The sequence below is a fragment of the Synchiropus splendidus genome, chromosome 15, assembly GCF_027744825.2.
Source record: "Synchiropus splendidus isolate RoL2022-P1 chromosome 15, RoL_Sspl_1.0, whole genome shotgun sequence".
NCBI classification, from domain to species: Eukaryota; Metazoa; Chordata; class Actinopteri; order Syngnathiformes; family Callionymidae; genus Synchiropus; species Synchiropus splendidus.
Window position 1 is genome coordinate 10,551,236 of NC_071348.1, and position 14,457 is coordinate 10,565,692.

At 39.7% G+C, this 14,457-nt stretch overlaps 1 protein-coding gene across 2 annotated transcripts; it reads right to left on the bottom strand.

The window, feature by feature from the left end:
* Nucleotides 1–890: 890 nt before the first annotated feature.
* gpatch2 (G patch domain containing 2) lies at nucleotides 891–9,520 on the bottom strand. 2 transcript variants are annotated; one of them, XM_053887848.1, is made up of 10 exons: nucleotides 9,340–9,520; nucleotides 7,854–8,097; nucleotides 7,041–7,582; nucleotides 6,820–6,884; nucleotides 5,930–6,127; nucleotides 5,468–5,582; nucleotides 5,339–5,378; nucleotides 4,817–4,881; nucleotides 4,589–4,677; nucleotides 891–1,663 (listed from the first exon to the last, which is right to left on the bottom strand). In XM_053887848.1, the coding sequence occupies exons 1-10, from the start codon at nucleotides 9,387–9,389 to the stop codon at nucleotides 1,497–1,499; spliced, it is 1,575 nt and encodes a 524-aa protein (XP_053743823.1). In that variant the 5' UTR covers nucleotides 9,390–9,520; the 3' UTR covers nucleotides 891–1,496. The 2 variants fall into 2 exon arrangements, with proteins under 2 accessions (XP_053743823.1, XP_053743822.1); XM_053887847.1 differs by having other exon boundaries at nucleotides 7,038–7,582.
* Between the last annotated feature and the right edge of the window lie 4,937 nt (nucleotides 9,521–14,457).

The following is a 14,457-nucleotide window of genomic DNA, read 5'->3' on the forward strand; positions in this document are numbered from 1 at the left end:
TAGACCATCAAAATTCAAATTCTAGTGAAAGAAAAAAAAATCAGTAAAACAAATAGATTTCAATAAATAAATAATAACAATAAACGAAATAATAACTAGTTGTTTGCAATGTTACCAGTCTTGCCTCGAAATCGAATGACTGAATGAATGTTAACATAAGATGTAACAATGCAGCTCCATCTTCAGTAGTTTAGATACTAATTTTACACTAAGAAAATGTTATAAATATGTATATGTGAACTAACATTTGGCAAGTACGCAAACACTGGAACACTGATGAAAACAAGTTCAAGTGTAATTGACATTTGTCTCTGTAGTGAGACCTGCAACATCTGCCAAGATTAACCAGAGCAGGGAGGATTTCGTCACGACTTCCTGTGTGGGCGGAGTCCGAGTTAGAGGCATCTCCACGGTGACCAACAACCTGCACTGATCCCCTTTAAAGTCAGCACCTGGACTGGCCCCAAAAACAAACAAACCAAGTAATAATTTGAGCTACAAAACAAAAGAAATGTGTGTCTAATCTATAAATATACGTTGGAGTTTAACAGGAAAAGTAACTTTAAGCATGATTTAGTAGAAATATATAATGTACAAATATTTATTTTTCCTGTTACAACATCAATTATATTGTCAAAAATGTATTTAAATTTGAATGTACATGCTGACATCTTTTAAAATAGGCTGAACAATAAGACCCTGTATCAAAACAGAAAAATATAGCTTGAAAAGAAAAAAAAAAAATGTTTCCAGGGTGAAGCTGCAACCTATCAGGGAAGTCATTCACCGCTCCATTTGTCCCTGTTCAATAAAATAAATGACAGTTAAGTGGATGCAACAAACAGAAGCACACAGTTGCTTTGAACCTTGGTTTGAATCAAGCGACCAGGTTGATTCAGCTGCAAATAGTTTTAATGTTTCTCTCTGAAGAGAGCCCTCAATGAAACAACAGGTAAAGTGACAGCAGTGAAACATCCGTCTAGATAATGTAGTACACTCAAACTAAAAAGCATAGCTAACCCACCAGTGTCTCAATAAAGGGGTCGCCCTTGTCTTTCATATTTCTAGTTGATAAACTCGAGAACAAAAAAACATCCTGTGGCTTTTCTGACAGAAGGATCCAGCGTCATGAGAACACAGTGCACCTTCACTTGCATTTGAGAGGAATCGAATTAAAATCTTGAGGTACAGCCTCTTCCTCGCCCCCGCGCTCTTGTGCAATATAACAAAATCATCAGTCATTCATGAACCGTCGTCTCGTCGTTGGCAGGTGGTCAACAGGAGAGCTGTTGATGTCTGAGGTAAAGGGGCTGCATGCCAGCTGAGAGCGCCAACGACGAGCAGAAAAACAATCTTTGCTCCACTTCAGTTCGTAGCGCGTCTTATGAAGAACACCGAGGGATTCCTTCCCAATATGGGAGAGCCGTTCCTCATGTCCCTCAGCGCCACTGTTGAATCTGCTAGAATGGAACCTTCAGAATCAGAGTCCTGAGTCTTTAGTTAAAACCTAAACCGGTGCCCTTCGGTCTCTGCGTGGCCCGGACGGGCTCGGTGATGCCTCTCCCCTCAGGGCCCAGGCCCATTCCCGGACTCCATCCCATGCTCTGCAGCATTCGGCTCCCCATGTTGCTCTCAGGGATGGGAGGGGCGTTCTCTCCAACCACTGCACAAGAGGGAAGCCACAGGTAATTAAACATGTGCTCAGGAAACACAACCACAGCTGTAAAATGCAGTTGACAGCGGCCAGTGTTCAAGGCTCAGTATGTTTTATTAGAATCTAAAAATGCAATATCCTATTTCATTCATTTCAAAAGCGTTAAGAATCGTTTAAATTTTTTTGTTTACTTTCATTTCTCATTTGTATTTTACCAGTAAGTGCTGCAAACATTACCATATTTCAATTCACTATTTATTATAAACTCAAGGTAAAATTTTTTATTTGAAATAAATATTTTTTGATAATTATATATTTTTTCACAATTTCTTATAGTGTTAAATGTGTTACAAAAAAGACAGGGGAAAGTAATTAAACTTAAACTAAAGGTAATAAATAAACAAATGATAAAAATATTTACGTATTTACTAAATATACGGTGCTATAAACAATAGCATCACATGCTGGAGGTGCAGACCAAATCATATTTGTAAATTTAACAAATATTAGGACTCAGGAAGCTTCATGAAGCAGTGTCCTGTTTTTTTTTTAGCTCTATTACTTTTGCCTTTTAAATTGACAGTGCAACCAGCAGAGCTCCAAAAATGAGGTTTCATGAAACTTCAACAGCAGTGATGGGCTTGTGAGGCTTCATGACACAGTGTCCTCATTAAACTGGCCTCCAGATGGCACTGTCTGCCCTGGATCTGAACAACCATTTCAATGGAATCTCATGTTTTTTAAACCAATCCTGTCACCTACTGATCTCTGAAAATGAGGACACTGTTTCATGAAGCCTCATCAGCCCATCACATGCTGTTGGACTGTGGATTGAACAAAAGGAAACTGTTTTCCAACATTCAAATATGGTTTGTGTTTTTTTTTTAATGGAAAGGTTTCTTGTCCAAGAAAGACTCTAAGGAGGAAAACAGACCATCACAACAATGACTTACGAGTCACATAAAACAGCCCAAGTGAAACACTTTGGACCACACCATATTAGCTGGATTACTTATCCCTGTCCCCAACACCCCAAATGCACGATAAATCCCTCAAACAGTTTGTCCTCTTTGCCTTTTCAGTCCGCCACACTTCCTCCTCAGCTTGACTCCGAGGCGCTTTGAGGTACGGCGTAATGCAATCATGTAATTGACTTGTGACATTTCAAGTTATCTGGCAGACTTTTCAAGAAACACCTTAGTGGCTGGGCAGTTCCTCAGTCTCATCCAGGAAGTTCAGGGTTCACAGAGAGTTCAGCTCTTTTTTAGCGCGGCTGTGTTAAATTACTAATCATGGCGCTTGAGTCAGACATGGTTTCCGGCTAAAATGTGAGCAGTTTAGACGTGTTGCTCAGGTGCAAAGGCCTACAACACCAAGCTGTGAAGGATGGCACTGTTAGACAACAGTTTGCTGACACGAACTGACATGTAGTGTAAGAGTGAAGCGTGGTATGGTATTGAAGTACAGCTCATGAATACATCTCAAATAAACTCCTTATACATCCGAGGTGCCTGAGATACCAATCATGTTTTCTATTTTCTGTATTCAAACTATTTTATTGATCAATAATCTCCATCTATTATCCAGGACTTCACATAAAATGTACTAGTTTATCCAAAAGATGAAAAATAAATCTGTAAAAACAACCTGCTTACGCTGGTTCACAGTTAATTTTAACATCATTTCGGTACATAGATCATTGGATTTGTAGGACTGAAAACAAATACAACAAATTAAGAGTACATTTAAAGTAATATTTAAATGCATTGAGAATATTGCAACGAACTCTCTGTCATGTACAACATGTTTATGTATTTTGATGTTGCTCAGACCTAGCATGGACATCTTGAATTTGTTTCCCTCTTGTTTTGTTTACCTACGACCAAAAAATAAATCGCTTTAGGCAGACAAAGTCCAGCCTTACAAATATGTAGACAGACTGACAGACTACCATCGTCCTAAACCTGCAAGTCCTCTATATCAGACTCAGTACAGATGTCAATCTCTCTCTTCTCAGCCTTCACAGAATAATTTAAAATATTCTATATTTTAAAGGCATCGACTGAATGCTAGACCAGCGTGAGTAGTTGATGGTGATTTGTATGAAGTGTATTTTATCTTTCATTTTTCATCAGTCATTGTTTAACTTTCATAATGATTTAATGTTATAGTACACGTATACTACATTATTATGGTTCATAACATTACACATTTCATACACTATAGAATGTTGGTACTCTTCTATCCAATTGCAACTGCTGTAATGTATCTACACATTAATAATGCAGGATAACAAATCATTTGATCAGACACAAGATCAGATGAGCATCCAAGTTTTGCAGGACTAACATATAACCTCAAGTGACTCAGAAGTCGGCGGCAAGTGAAGAAAAGGGATAATTATAATCAGAAAAGTGTCATGGTCGGGTTATTGGTACCCATATCAAAACAGACACCACCACAAAAAACTCTTAGTATATCATCCATCCTTCACTCCAACAGAAACTGCACTGGCGCTCTTCGCCCTCCTCCAGAAGCAACTGACCCTGCAGCATGAGTGCTGGTTTGGGGGGAGCGGGTAATACACAAGAGTAACTGGCTAAGAGCTAATCTCTGCTCTGACAGCATGACTACCAGCTGACACTTGTCCAACAAAGCTTAGAGAGGAAAATGGGGTTAAGAGCTAAATCAGGGTTTAATAAAATGTGAAGAGGAGGGAGGAGGGGTAATAACGCCAAGGATGAGAGAGTCTTCTCTCTGATGACCGCAAAAAAAAACTTGTTTGTGCAAAACAGTCTGCAGTGAAGTCTGCTGGTGGGAACATACAGAGAGGAGGAGAAAGAAAATGGAAATTTGGTCCAAAATCAGAGAGTCGGGTGCCAGATGGCTTGTGAGGTGCTGCTAGGTGTGTGTGTGTATGTGTGTGTGTAATACCTGAGGGTGCGGCAGAACCGAGGGGGGCAGCTTTTCGTCTACGCTTGACGTCCCCTGTACACAGTGAGCCGAGGTGACCGCTAGTTTGTCTGCAGAAACAGCCAAGTGGAACAAACGAGTGCAGAAGTTTAAAACCCACCTTGCTATTAGCAACAAATATTAATGCACCATTCTGTATCGCTCGCATAAGATGGATGGGAATGAAAGAGAGGAGGTTATGCAGCTCACCTATTGGCTGTTTTGGCTGAGCAGCTTCTCCGGTGTCCTCTGTCCGACCGAGAGTCCCAGTGCAACTTTATACAGAGAGGACAGACTTTTAACAGTCATAAATTAACAGGTCATTTCACCTGAAAAACAGCATCTGGGGAAAATGGAACTTGGGCACAAATTAAAAAAATTAAAATTAGAATAAATAAAAAAATCATAATAATAATACAAAAACCCAATGCAATAATTTAAATAAAACGCAAACTGGGAAAGTATAAAAATAAACTAATTAAATGAAAACAACAAAACTAAAGCGTAAAAAGGAAAGGATGAAAGTAAACACCTTGTTTATGATCCTCTAAACAATAAAGTAACATCAACGTTAATAAAACACAACATTACAAAATACCTGAAACACAACATTCAAACAAAAACCAAAGCATCTAAATGTCGATACTGCAACTGCAAACAAGGTAAAACTAAAACATAATGATTCAAAACTCAATGGCAAAACGACAAGGGCAAGAAATAAAAGCCTCTCACCTGTGCATGTTCTAGTCTAGTACCAGAACTGAACCACGGGCTGTGGAAATAGAGCATCCATTTGGATTACTGAATTCTCAACCACAACAGTAAGGATTTCTGCAAAAAAAAGGTAAAGAGATGACTCACTCGTCCTGGTTTTGTCGACCCAGTCTATCGTTAAAGCCTTGACTGGAGCTGCCCTGCAACCCGCCCTGAGAGGCTGACTGATGTCCCTGGACACGACTCAGTCGGGCCTGAAACCCTAAAGACATGAAAAACCATTTTATAATAGGACAATGAATTGGTAGTCGACATCAAAGCGTAGTCCATTTTCCAAATGTAATCCGAGCCAATGTGATTTAAAAGGAGAGGGTCCCCACACTGCTGCTATATCCACACACAGTAGTGGTCTGTTGAAACGGCCACAATTGGAAAATGAATGACACTCTGAGTCCTTCATATGTTAATACGGAATGTTATTTCACATTGTTACAGGCTCTGACATGTATGTGCTGAGGAGGACTGAAGTTGAGAGCCTTTCCTTGTTTATGTATTGTGTGCCATCTGCTGGTTAGGAAATAAGAGTGCAACAACAAATGTAAACTTCACCTCTGCGTGAACCGTGGCTCATGAGGGGGAAGGATCCAGTGAGAATGCTGTTGAACACAGGGTCAGCCAGATCCAGATCCTCAGAGCCAGTCTCCTTCTCCCACCACGGGATGACACCTGCTATTCCGCACGCTCCTCCTGGTCCTGCAGATGAACCCGGCTCTCCTTCGTAGAACCAGTCGCTCTGTTCGTCATCGCCTGGTGAAATAGAGCTAGGTTATCAGCAGCAAGTAGATAGATAGATAGATAAATACTTTATCTCCTAAGAGAAATTCCCAAGTAAAGAAGCACTCTGCACCATTGCTGAAAATGAACAAGTAATGATTTCAAATTCGATCTATCAAATGAAAAACATTTTTATCACATCTACAACCAACAACAAAAAACACACAAGAACAAATAGCTGATGCTTCATGTTTGGTTACAGCAACTCTACATGCGATGTAAGACTGTTGATTTCATTGTGTTGAAGCGTTTCATTGAGATGATCAGTTTTTACTTTGTTTTTAGGCACAGAGACACTAATCTATTGAGCGTCCGCCTTGCCTGAGGAGTCAAGTTAATTTGCCTTAATTGAATTGTACAAAAGGCACAAACAGAACTGAAGTCATTAAAGATATTTTCAGATACTTGAGTAGCAGACTGAGACGCCGCTGTTTTAATGTCCTTTAATTCATTTAAAGTTTCAGCTGTGCATCCAATTGGATCAGAAACGTTATTTTCTACTGAAACTTCCTGAAGGAGAGGATTTGCCATCTCAATATTAAACAAAGGTTTTGATGAAACATCAATTGAACTGGATTTTTGACAGAACCACAATGAGACGTTTCCTTAGATTAATATTCCTTACAGCAGAAACACTTGGAGATGAAAAGACATTTCTGAAATACCTTGCCTCCCCTCATCATTGGTGTAGAGACCTCCATCGCTGCTATTACTCACACTGCTAGTTTCACTGGGAAATAAAAAGAAAATAAAACTCAGTTTACAATATTAACCTTTAAAGTAAATTATCTTTATATATGTGTCAGGTTATCGTTGTAGCCTTTAATGCATTACCTGCAACACTGCAAGATTCAAAGATAAATTAAAAAACAGAAACACTAACCACCTGTCACTCATTTCCTCATCTGAGGCCTTTGGCTCCTCTAGCTCCATCTTGTCCTTGGCACCCTCTGTTGGAGAGGATATGGGCTCCTCACTTTCCACCACCACTCCTTCATCCGCAGCTTCCATACCCAGCCTGTGTGTAGCCAGTTTCCTCTTCTTGATCCTGCTCTTTCCCCCAACAGGGCCGACCGTGCTCCCTCCGCAAAGTTCCATAGCATTTCTGCTCTCCCCGGAGCACAGTCTAGTCAGTCTACCGCCAGGTCGGGCTTTGGGGACAGGTGGGGGCCCCAGCATGGTGGAGACAGGGGGCTCTGGTTCAGCTGGAGGGTCCACTGCCATGCGCTTGACCTTACGCCTCCGTCTAAGGCTGCGAGTACCCTCTGCAGAGCCTATCACACCAAGGTCATCTGGCCAGAGAGGCCGTTTGCCTCTGCCTATTTCAGATGACAGGGGAGTCCGACGTTTAGGGCCAAGCTGCTCATCTGAGTCGCTGTTATCCCGGCCGTGGTTGTTGGAGACGCCACCGGTTCCAGCACGATAATCCTTGCAAGAGAAACAAAACTGAGCTACAAGCAAGAATTTGATCATGAAATTTAATCCGTAAAATGAACCTGTATAGAACAAAATAGTTGCTGGGGGCAAGATATTATTCAAATAAATGTTAATAATAACAGCAGACTCATTGACATTACCCTGAGTAATTAGCGGATGCTAAATACACATATGACAATTTAATCCTGTAAGAAAATACGCTTCTGTTAAAAGAGACACGCGATATTTTTGGAACATCACGCTTCCATCAATCAGTTTGTACCTTGTGCTCCTCCACACTGGACTCAGAACCCTCACTAAGGTGTCCTGTCTCCCATGGCGGGTGCGGGTTGTCTGATCGCCGTTTCCTGCCTCGTCGTTTTCGGGCCTGTCTCTTAAGCAAACAGCCCACAGCCAGCGCATGGTCTCCTCCGTCACCAAAGCCACCGCGTGCAGCTTGCTCTGAGCTTTCCTCCAGTGCTGACACCAGGTCATGGACCAGTTCGTCCATTGTCCGGCGAAAGTGCCTGACAGAAGAGATATGACATTTGTGTTTCATTAGAAATAAAACTCAGAGTGCTGTTTACCAAGAAAGCACACCAACAAAGTTAACAATACGTTTTCAGCACTGTTTCATTCTATCAGGAAGTAAACATAAGGCAACTTATGTGTGCGATAACACATTAATACATGAAAGACAAACAGTCACCAGAGGAACAAACAGTTACAAAATTCTGAAATTGTTTTAAAACAAAACAAAGCCACGATTTAAAAAAAATTAATGGTGGACTTCAACAGTACTTAGAGGATTTGACAGAAATTAGTGACAATATATAAAAACCTAGCACGAGCTTAAATGTTAGTAGCTGTATAATTGAGGCCTCCGTTAAAGAATTCTAACAATGCAATCCATGATGGAAAAAACAATGGGAGGAGGGTGTGGAATTCATTGGTTTTAAATTTCAATGCACTCTGATACTACTTGTTTTTGTGAACTACATGACATATATGATCTTTTTTGCAAACCTGACAGTTAAACAGTTTTTTTGTTTTCTGTTCAGATTTGTTTTAAACTACTCACAATGCAAAACACTACAAATTCTTCACGCTACAGTCCCTCTTAAACCCATGCATTTGTTATGCATTTAAGCTATGCATTAGGCGAATTTGATTAATATGCTGTAATAAAGTATTATTACAAAAAGGTTGCATTTGATTAACGAGGTTGGCTTCGTTATTCGGTTCTGGTTTTATGTGAATACTATCTGTCGAACCTAAATGTGACCCTGATCAAAGCCATGAACGATGTTGGAAGACCACAAAATCACGACTGCAATGTATGACGTTAGTGGCGATACAAACAAGAAACTAATAATAGGTTATGATGAGTGGGCGCTACAGAATCACGCGTCAGGTTAGGCTTACGAGGTTTTCCAACATTTACATTAAAAAAAAAACTCCAAGTTTCGGAGAACGAAAACAAAAACGCTTTATTGTTATTAGCTTTCGAGCTAAATAATGCTAGAAGGCTCTTCCAAAACAAACGCTGAACTACGGCAACACGAAGTCGAATTTGTTTAAACTGTGGTTGAACAAAGCTTAGATTAAACTTGCCATTTCGTCGAATATATATTGTAAACATCAGACGACGAAACATACTGTTATTGAGGTTAACTGTGCTACTAGTCTGTTAGCATAGTTAGCTCAGGTTCTGCAGCCGGCTAATTCGGGTTAGTGATTCTACCGTTGTCAGAACAGTCATAACTTACCAGCCGGTTCCTGTTTTGCTTATTCTTTTTCTGTAAGCCGCACGGGACATTAAAGCCGTCAAATGCCGGATACTTTTAACCAGAAACAACGGGCAAACATTGATCCATCACATATACCATCCTCGCACAAAGCAAAAACAGAGTAGGGACCCTGAACGCAAGAGCAGGAGCGAGGTGCATTCACGAGCAGTAAGACAGGCGAATGTTGATGACGTTCCCAACTATTTAACTATTGTAATACTAGAACAACGCGTGTTTCGCAATGTTCAAATTACATTGCAATGACACAATGACTTTCATCTCGGTTAAATTGTACTGTATGGTATGCTCTTTACATCATTAATACTGTATAAAATAAAAATTATTTTTGCGTTAAGCAAATAATAATAATCTGAGATAGTGGATTATTTACTTATATAAGTATTTGGGTATTATTTTCAGTGGTAATGAAATGAGATAGTAGTTATTTATTTATTCATTTAAGCAATTTTTGCTTATCTATAAAATGTTAATATATTATAATTTCATCCTTGAATAATAATAATAATAATAATAATAATAATAATAATAATAATAATAATAATAATAATAATAATAATAATAATAATAATAAATGTGATGTTTATAAAGGCGTTCTTGGTTGTCAAAATATTTTTGGTGTCAAGTAGTGATCAATAATACAATAGAATATAATAATGTCAGTTATTGTCGCGGTATTTTAATGCATGTGTTTTTATTCTAAGTTGTCAAGGGTATAAGGAGGTTCAATGTAGAGACCATAGTGCTTGAAGTCGATGCATTGAAGTGCAATACTTTCCACGTTTCTCAATAAAGGAAAACTCTCACAGTCTCCATGATTCAGACACTAGATGGCAGTGTTGGCTCCGATGTAGTTCACGCAGGGTTAATGGTTTATAAACTCACCAACAGCAGTAACGTATTAATTTCCAGCGGCCACTGGAACACTCTCTGGGTACCAGTGTGACCTTATCCCCTGTGCAACCTGATCTTGTCTGAATGTCGTGAACACTCTACCAAGAGGTTAACAGCAACAACAGGTGTCCGTCCAGCAGACTTGAACTTCTCAGACACATGCAGACGCATGTTCCTGCCCAACATTAAATAGAGTTGCTGATCTCATTTGGGTTCAGGTGTGATGGTGTTTGTCTGTGTTCATGCTGAGGCGAGGTCCAATTTTGCTGCTTTCACGCATGCAGTTCTGACGGGTGCCCCCTTCCCTCCTCTCCTTTCTTTGAATGCCTAAGAGGGTAGATGATGACCGTTGCAGGACAGTGTCAAGTTTCTTACCAGGTAAAATTAGTAAGACACTGTCCTCTCACTCAGAGCAGTGGGACTGTTCACTGAGTGAAGACACGGGTTCTGGACTGTTCTTGTAGAGACGCGTTCTTGCTCATCTATCATTCAAAGAGAGTTAAAATAGGAATCTGTGGCAAGTCCCCTGCAAGATGGAATCATGACATCTACAGAGGAAGGAGAAGACTTAGATGAGGCTGTCGAGCAGTACGGCCCGGACACGACCTGGAGCTGGGTAAAGTGGGACTTCATTTTATAAAAGTAGACAGCGAGAGCAAGTGTATATGATTATCTAGAGTTAAATCTGAGCAGATTGTATATTATAAAAGTATGTCATGTTAAGAAGAAGTGGTGAGGAAATACTAGAAAATACTTATTGCTTTCAGTTTCAAATGAGCACATGCATCCTCTATTTTATTTTTATAGTTACAGTCTGGTTGTTTTCAGAATTTTTATAAACGGAATTTCTTGGTGCAGCCAGGGTGGAGGGGGTCTTTGGTTTTGTGGCATTCTCTTGACGCTGTTTCTCTGGACGATGTGGGCAGAAAAAAAGAGTCTCTAGTGTGGATCAGGGGAAAGTGTGGCCTGAGCCTCTTTGCTGTGGGTGCTGCCCCTGCGACCCAGTTTCAGATAAACAAAGGGAGGGAAGGAAAACATTTCATGTTCAACATTCTCAAATTTGATTACAACAACAACAATAATAATAATAGCGAGGCTCACAGTTTGCCAATTTTTACTTATGAACCACAGCAAACTGTTGCATGAATAGTGCAATAAAATGTGTATTTATATAGAAATTGGAAATCAATACAATTATTATTTTTTAAAATATATTTTTTTAATTCACACTCACTATCTTGGATGATAATTGTAGTGACCATTCTTACCTTTGAATGTAATATTTAACTACGGCTTCATCAAAAAGTAGTTATACTGTATGTTAATATCATAAACTGAATCAATAACAAGGTGAGTAATGATTCAGTATGCTTTCACAAGTTGTTTTGAATGCAATTTCCATTCATGTTTCTTTCACTCCAAACCAGTGACTCTCCTACTGTACCTTCCTCAGTAGTCGCTAAATAATTACATTGAATCTTATGACTGTCAGACCAGAGCAGGTTCAGCCAATCACAGGGCACAATATCAGCCAAGCGTGTAAGAAGATTATGTAATGAGTCTTGTCGCAGCAACAAGTCCCACTGAGTCACCTGGGCTTCCTGGGAAAGTGGGATTCTTGTTAGGATCAGGATCAAGAATGAAAAACAACCTGATATGGGGACAAGGTGTTAGATATGTGCTTCAAAATGGGCAGCAAAAGTTGCTAACATTGTGCTTTAAATCTACATTTTATTTAACAATTTCAGTTTAATATATTAAGAAGGTGAATAGTAGTTATTGTCATACTACTCAACAGATCTCATTCACACTATAAAAATTAAGCATTTTACACCACTGTCACTGCCAAGTTTTTGTGAAAAAAAACCTGCTGATCTATGTAAACTGTGTTAGTCTCAAAGCCTGTAGCAACATGTTCTGTCATTTCTCGTGACTGCATGTATATTTCATAAGTCAAGTCGGTTGAATAACCGTCTCAGCAGCTCATGATAAATATAGAGGTGTTACAAATCCAACAGTTGGGAGGTCGTTATGGCTTTAAAATGCCACTTTCAAAAAAGACACAGCTACTTTGGCGGCAATACGAGCGTCAAGTAAATAGAAAATGACCCATAGTAACTAAAAAGTTGAGGTTGTCTCGTGTTTAACCAACCTGTCTCTGTAGAGCTGCGATTGGCTGGACTGAGAGTGAGGCCATAGAGAGTCACTCCTCCAGGCAGAGGGAGTGCAAATATTGTAAGTCAACATTAGGAGTTGATTTACATCAAATCCCGCTCCTGAAGTGGAATTAAAAGCGCAGATATGTTTTCAGGTCTTCTCCAGCTGCCCCATTTTGAACTTCATGTTTTATGGTCCCTGTCTCTCCCTGGAAAAGCACCCTGTAATGACCCTATCAGATGGCAACAAGTGCCCCGAGATTACCTAATGCCACTGCTATAAAGTAGCCAAAGAGTTGATATAAATATCAAGTAGTTACCGGAGGGGTGTTACAACATTTCAAAACATGGTCGACAATACCGAAGCCACAACTTTAGCAGGCAAACAAAAATAAATTAGTGACCAAAATGTATTGCATTGTCAGGCGATCTTAAATATGCTGTATTTGCCTTCATTCACTGCCTCATTTGTTAACACAGAAACTCAACATTGTGTTTTAGTTGCGTTCAGATTTTCTAAAAATTTCCTGTAATGTTTCCCTATTAAGTCAAAGCAGTCACATGATTAATATTAGCATACATTCTGACTTTGTAAAACACAACAATACAATTGCATCACTGTAATAAATCAATTTCCATGATGGATTTCTCAGTCAATCCCTGCTGCTGACCTCTTCCTCACTTCTCCTGTGTGTGTGCGTGTTAGAGGAGCTCTGTGACCCTACCTTCTGTCTGATTGAGCTTATTGCACGTTGAATGTTATTATATTCTATATGTAAAATGCGCGCCGGGAAAAATTGATGGGTTAAAAAATAATTGCAGTGTGAATAGAAATGACACGGAAAATAACGCGGCATTCATTGTTACAAAATGATGTTAAATAAAGTAAAGAAAAGTAAAATCATCTGTGGTGTAAAAGAGAGAGTGATCGCCATCTACAATATGTATAGAGTCTCTTTATGTCTTGTTCATGTTACATTATATCAATATCTTGCCGGTGAAAAAACAGCTCCAACTGCAGAAATGACAGCATGATTGAAAATAATAATGATAATAATAATATAAAACAAGTCATGAAAAGTAAAGCATATTTTAGTTTCATAAGAATTTTTTTTTATCATTCTTTAAGCTCAAAAAGTTGCTACTTGTTTGGATGTGTTCATATGGAAGTGGGAATAAAAACCAAAAATAAGCCTAATATGCACCAATAATGGTTTGATTCTGATCATAAAAAGCATGTATGGGTGGAAGGTCTTTCTTGGGTGTCTTTTTACAATGCTACTGAATGGCACAGCAGACGAGGCCTTAAGGTCGGCTGCAGGGTCAGAGGTCAGTAGGTTAAAGAGGTAATGCCTCTAACTAAACACACCTCCCACTCACAGGGACAACTACAGTGCAAACAAGTACAGCCTCACCTCGCAGCTGATAGTCATTTTTGTTTTTACGGTCTACAAGAGTAACACTTAAGAAGGAAAAGCAGCTGTCTGCACTCTTCCTTGGCGTGAATGAAAAAGAGCAAGCTATTAAAGAGGTATCAAAAATAGTTTTCCATTAATATAGTAGACTGTTGGTGATGCAAGTTTAACGCAATACAACATTAAGAACGCTGCAAAATGTAAGTTTGGACAGGGGCGATTGTCGAAGGGGCAGTTGCAGTGCGACTCACACAAAGGGCTCCATACTCGGACACATGCATACAATGGTGTGTGCAGTAGCTGCACGTGAGACTGCCACAATATGGAGTACGTCAATTATTTGGGCTGCTGTGTGGGGGGAGCATTTTCCAGGAAAAAAAAAAGCACACACACACACACACACACACACCAGTAGTACACAAAGGCATGTGGTAATGTTCTGTCTATATACAACTGTCATGGTGATTTACATTCAAGGTTCTGAAGGCGGTGTTTTCCAAGGGCAGCAGACTTCAGTCAACCACTTCCTGCTCAACTGAGCACACACACCCCGACGCACACACATCACCGTTTCACATGCCTTGCAAGAATCGCATGTGGCAGCAGGGAGCCCT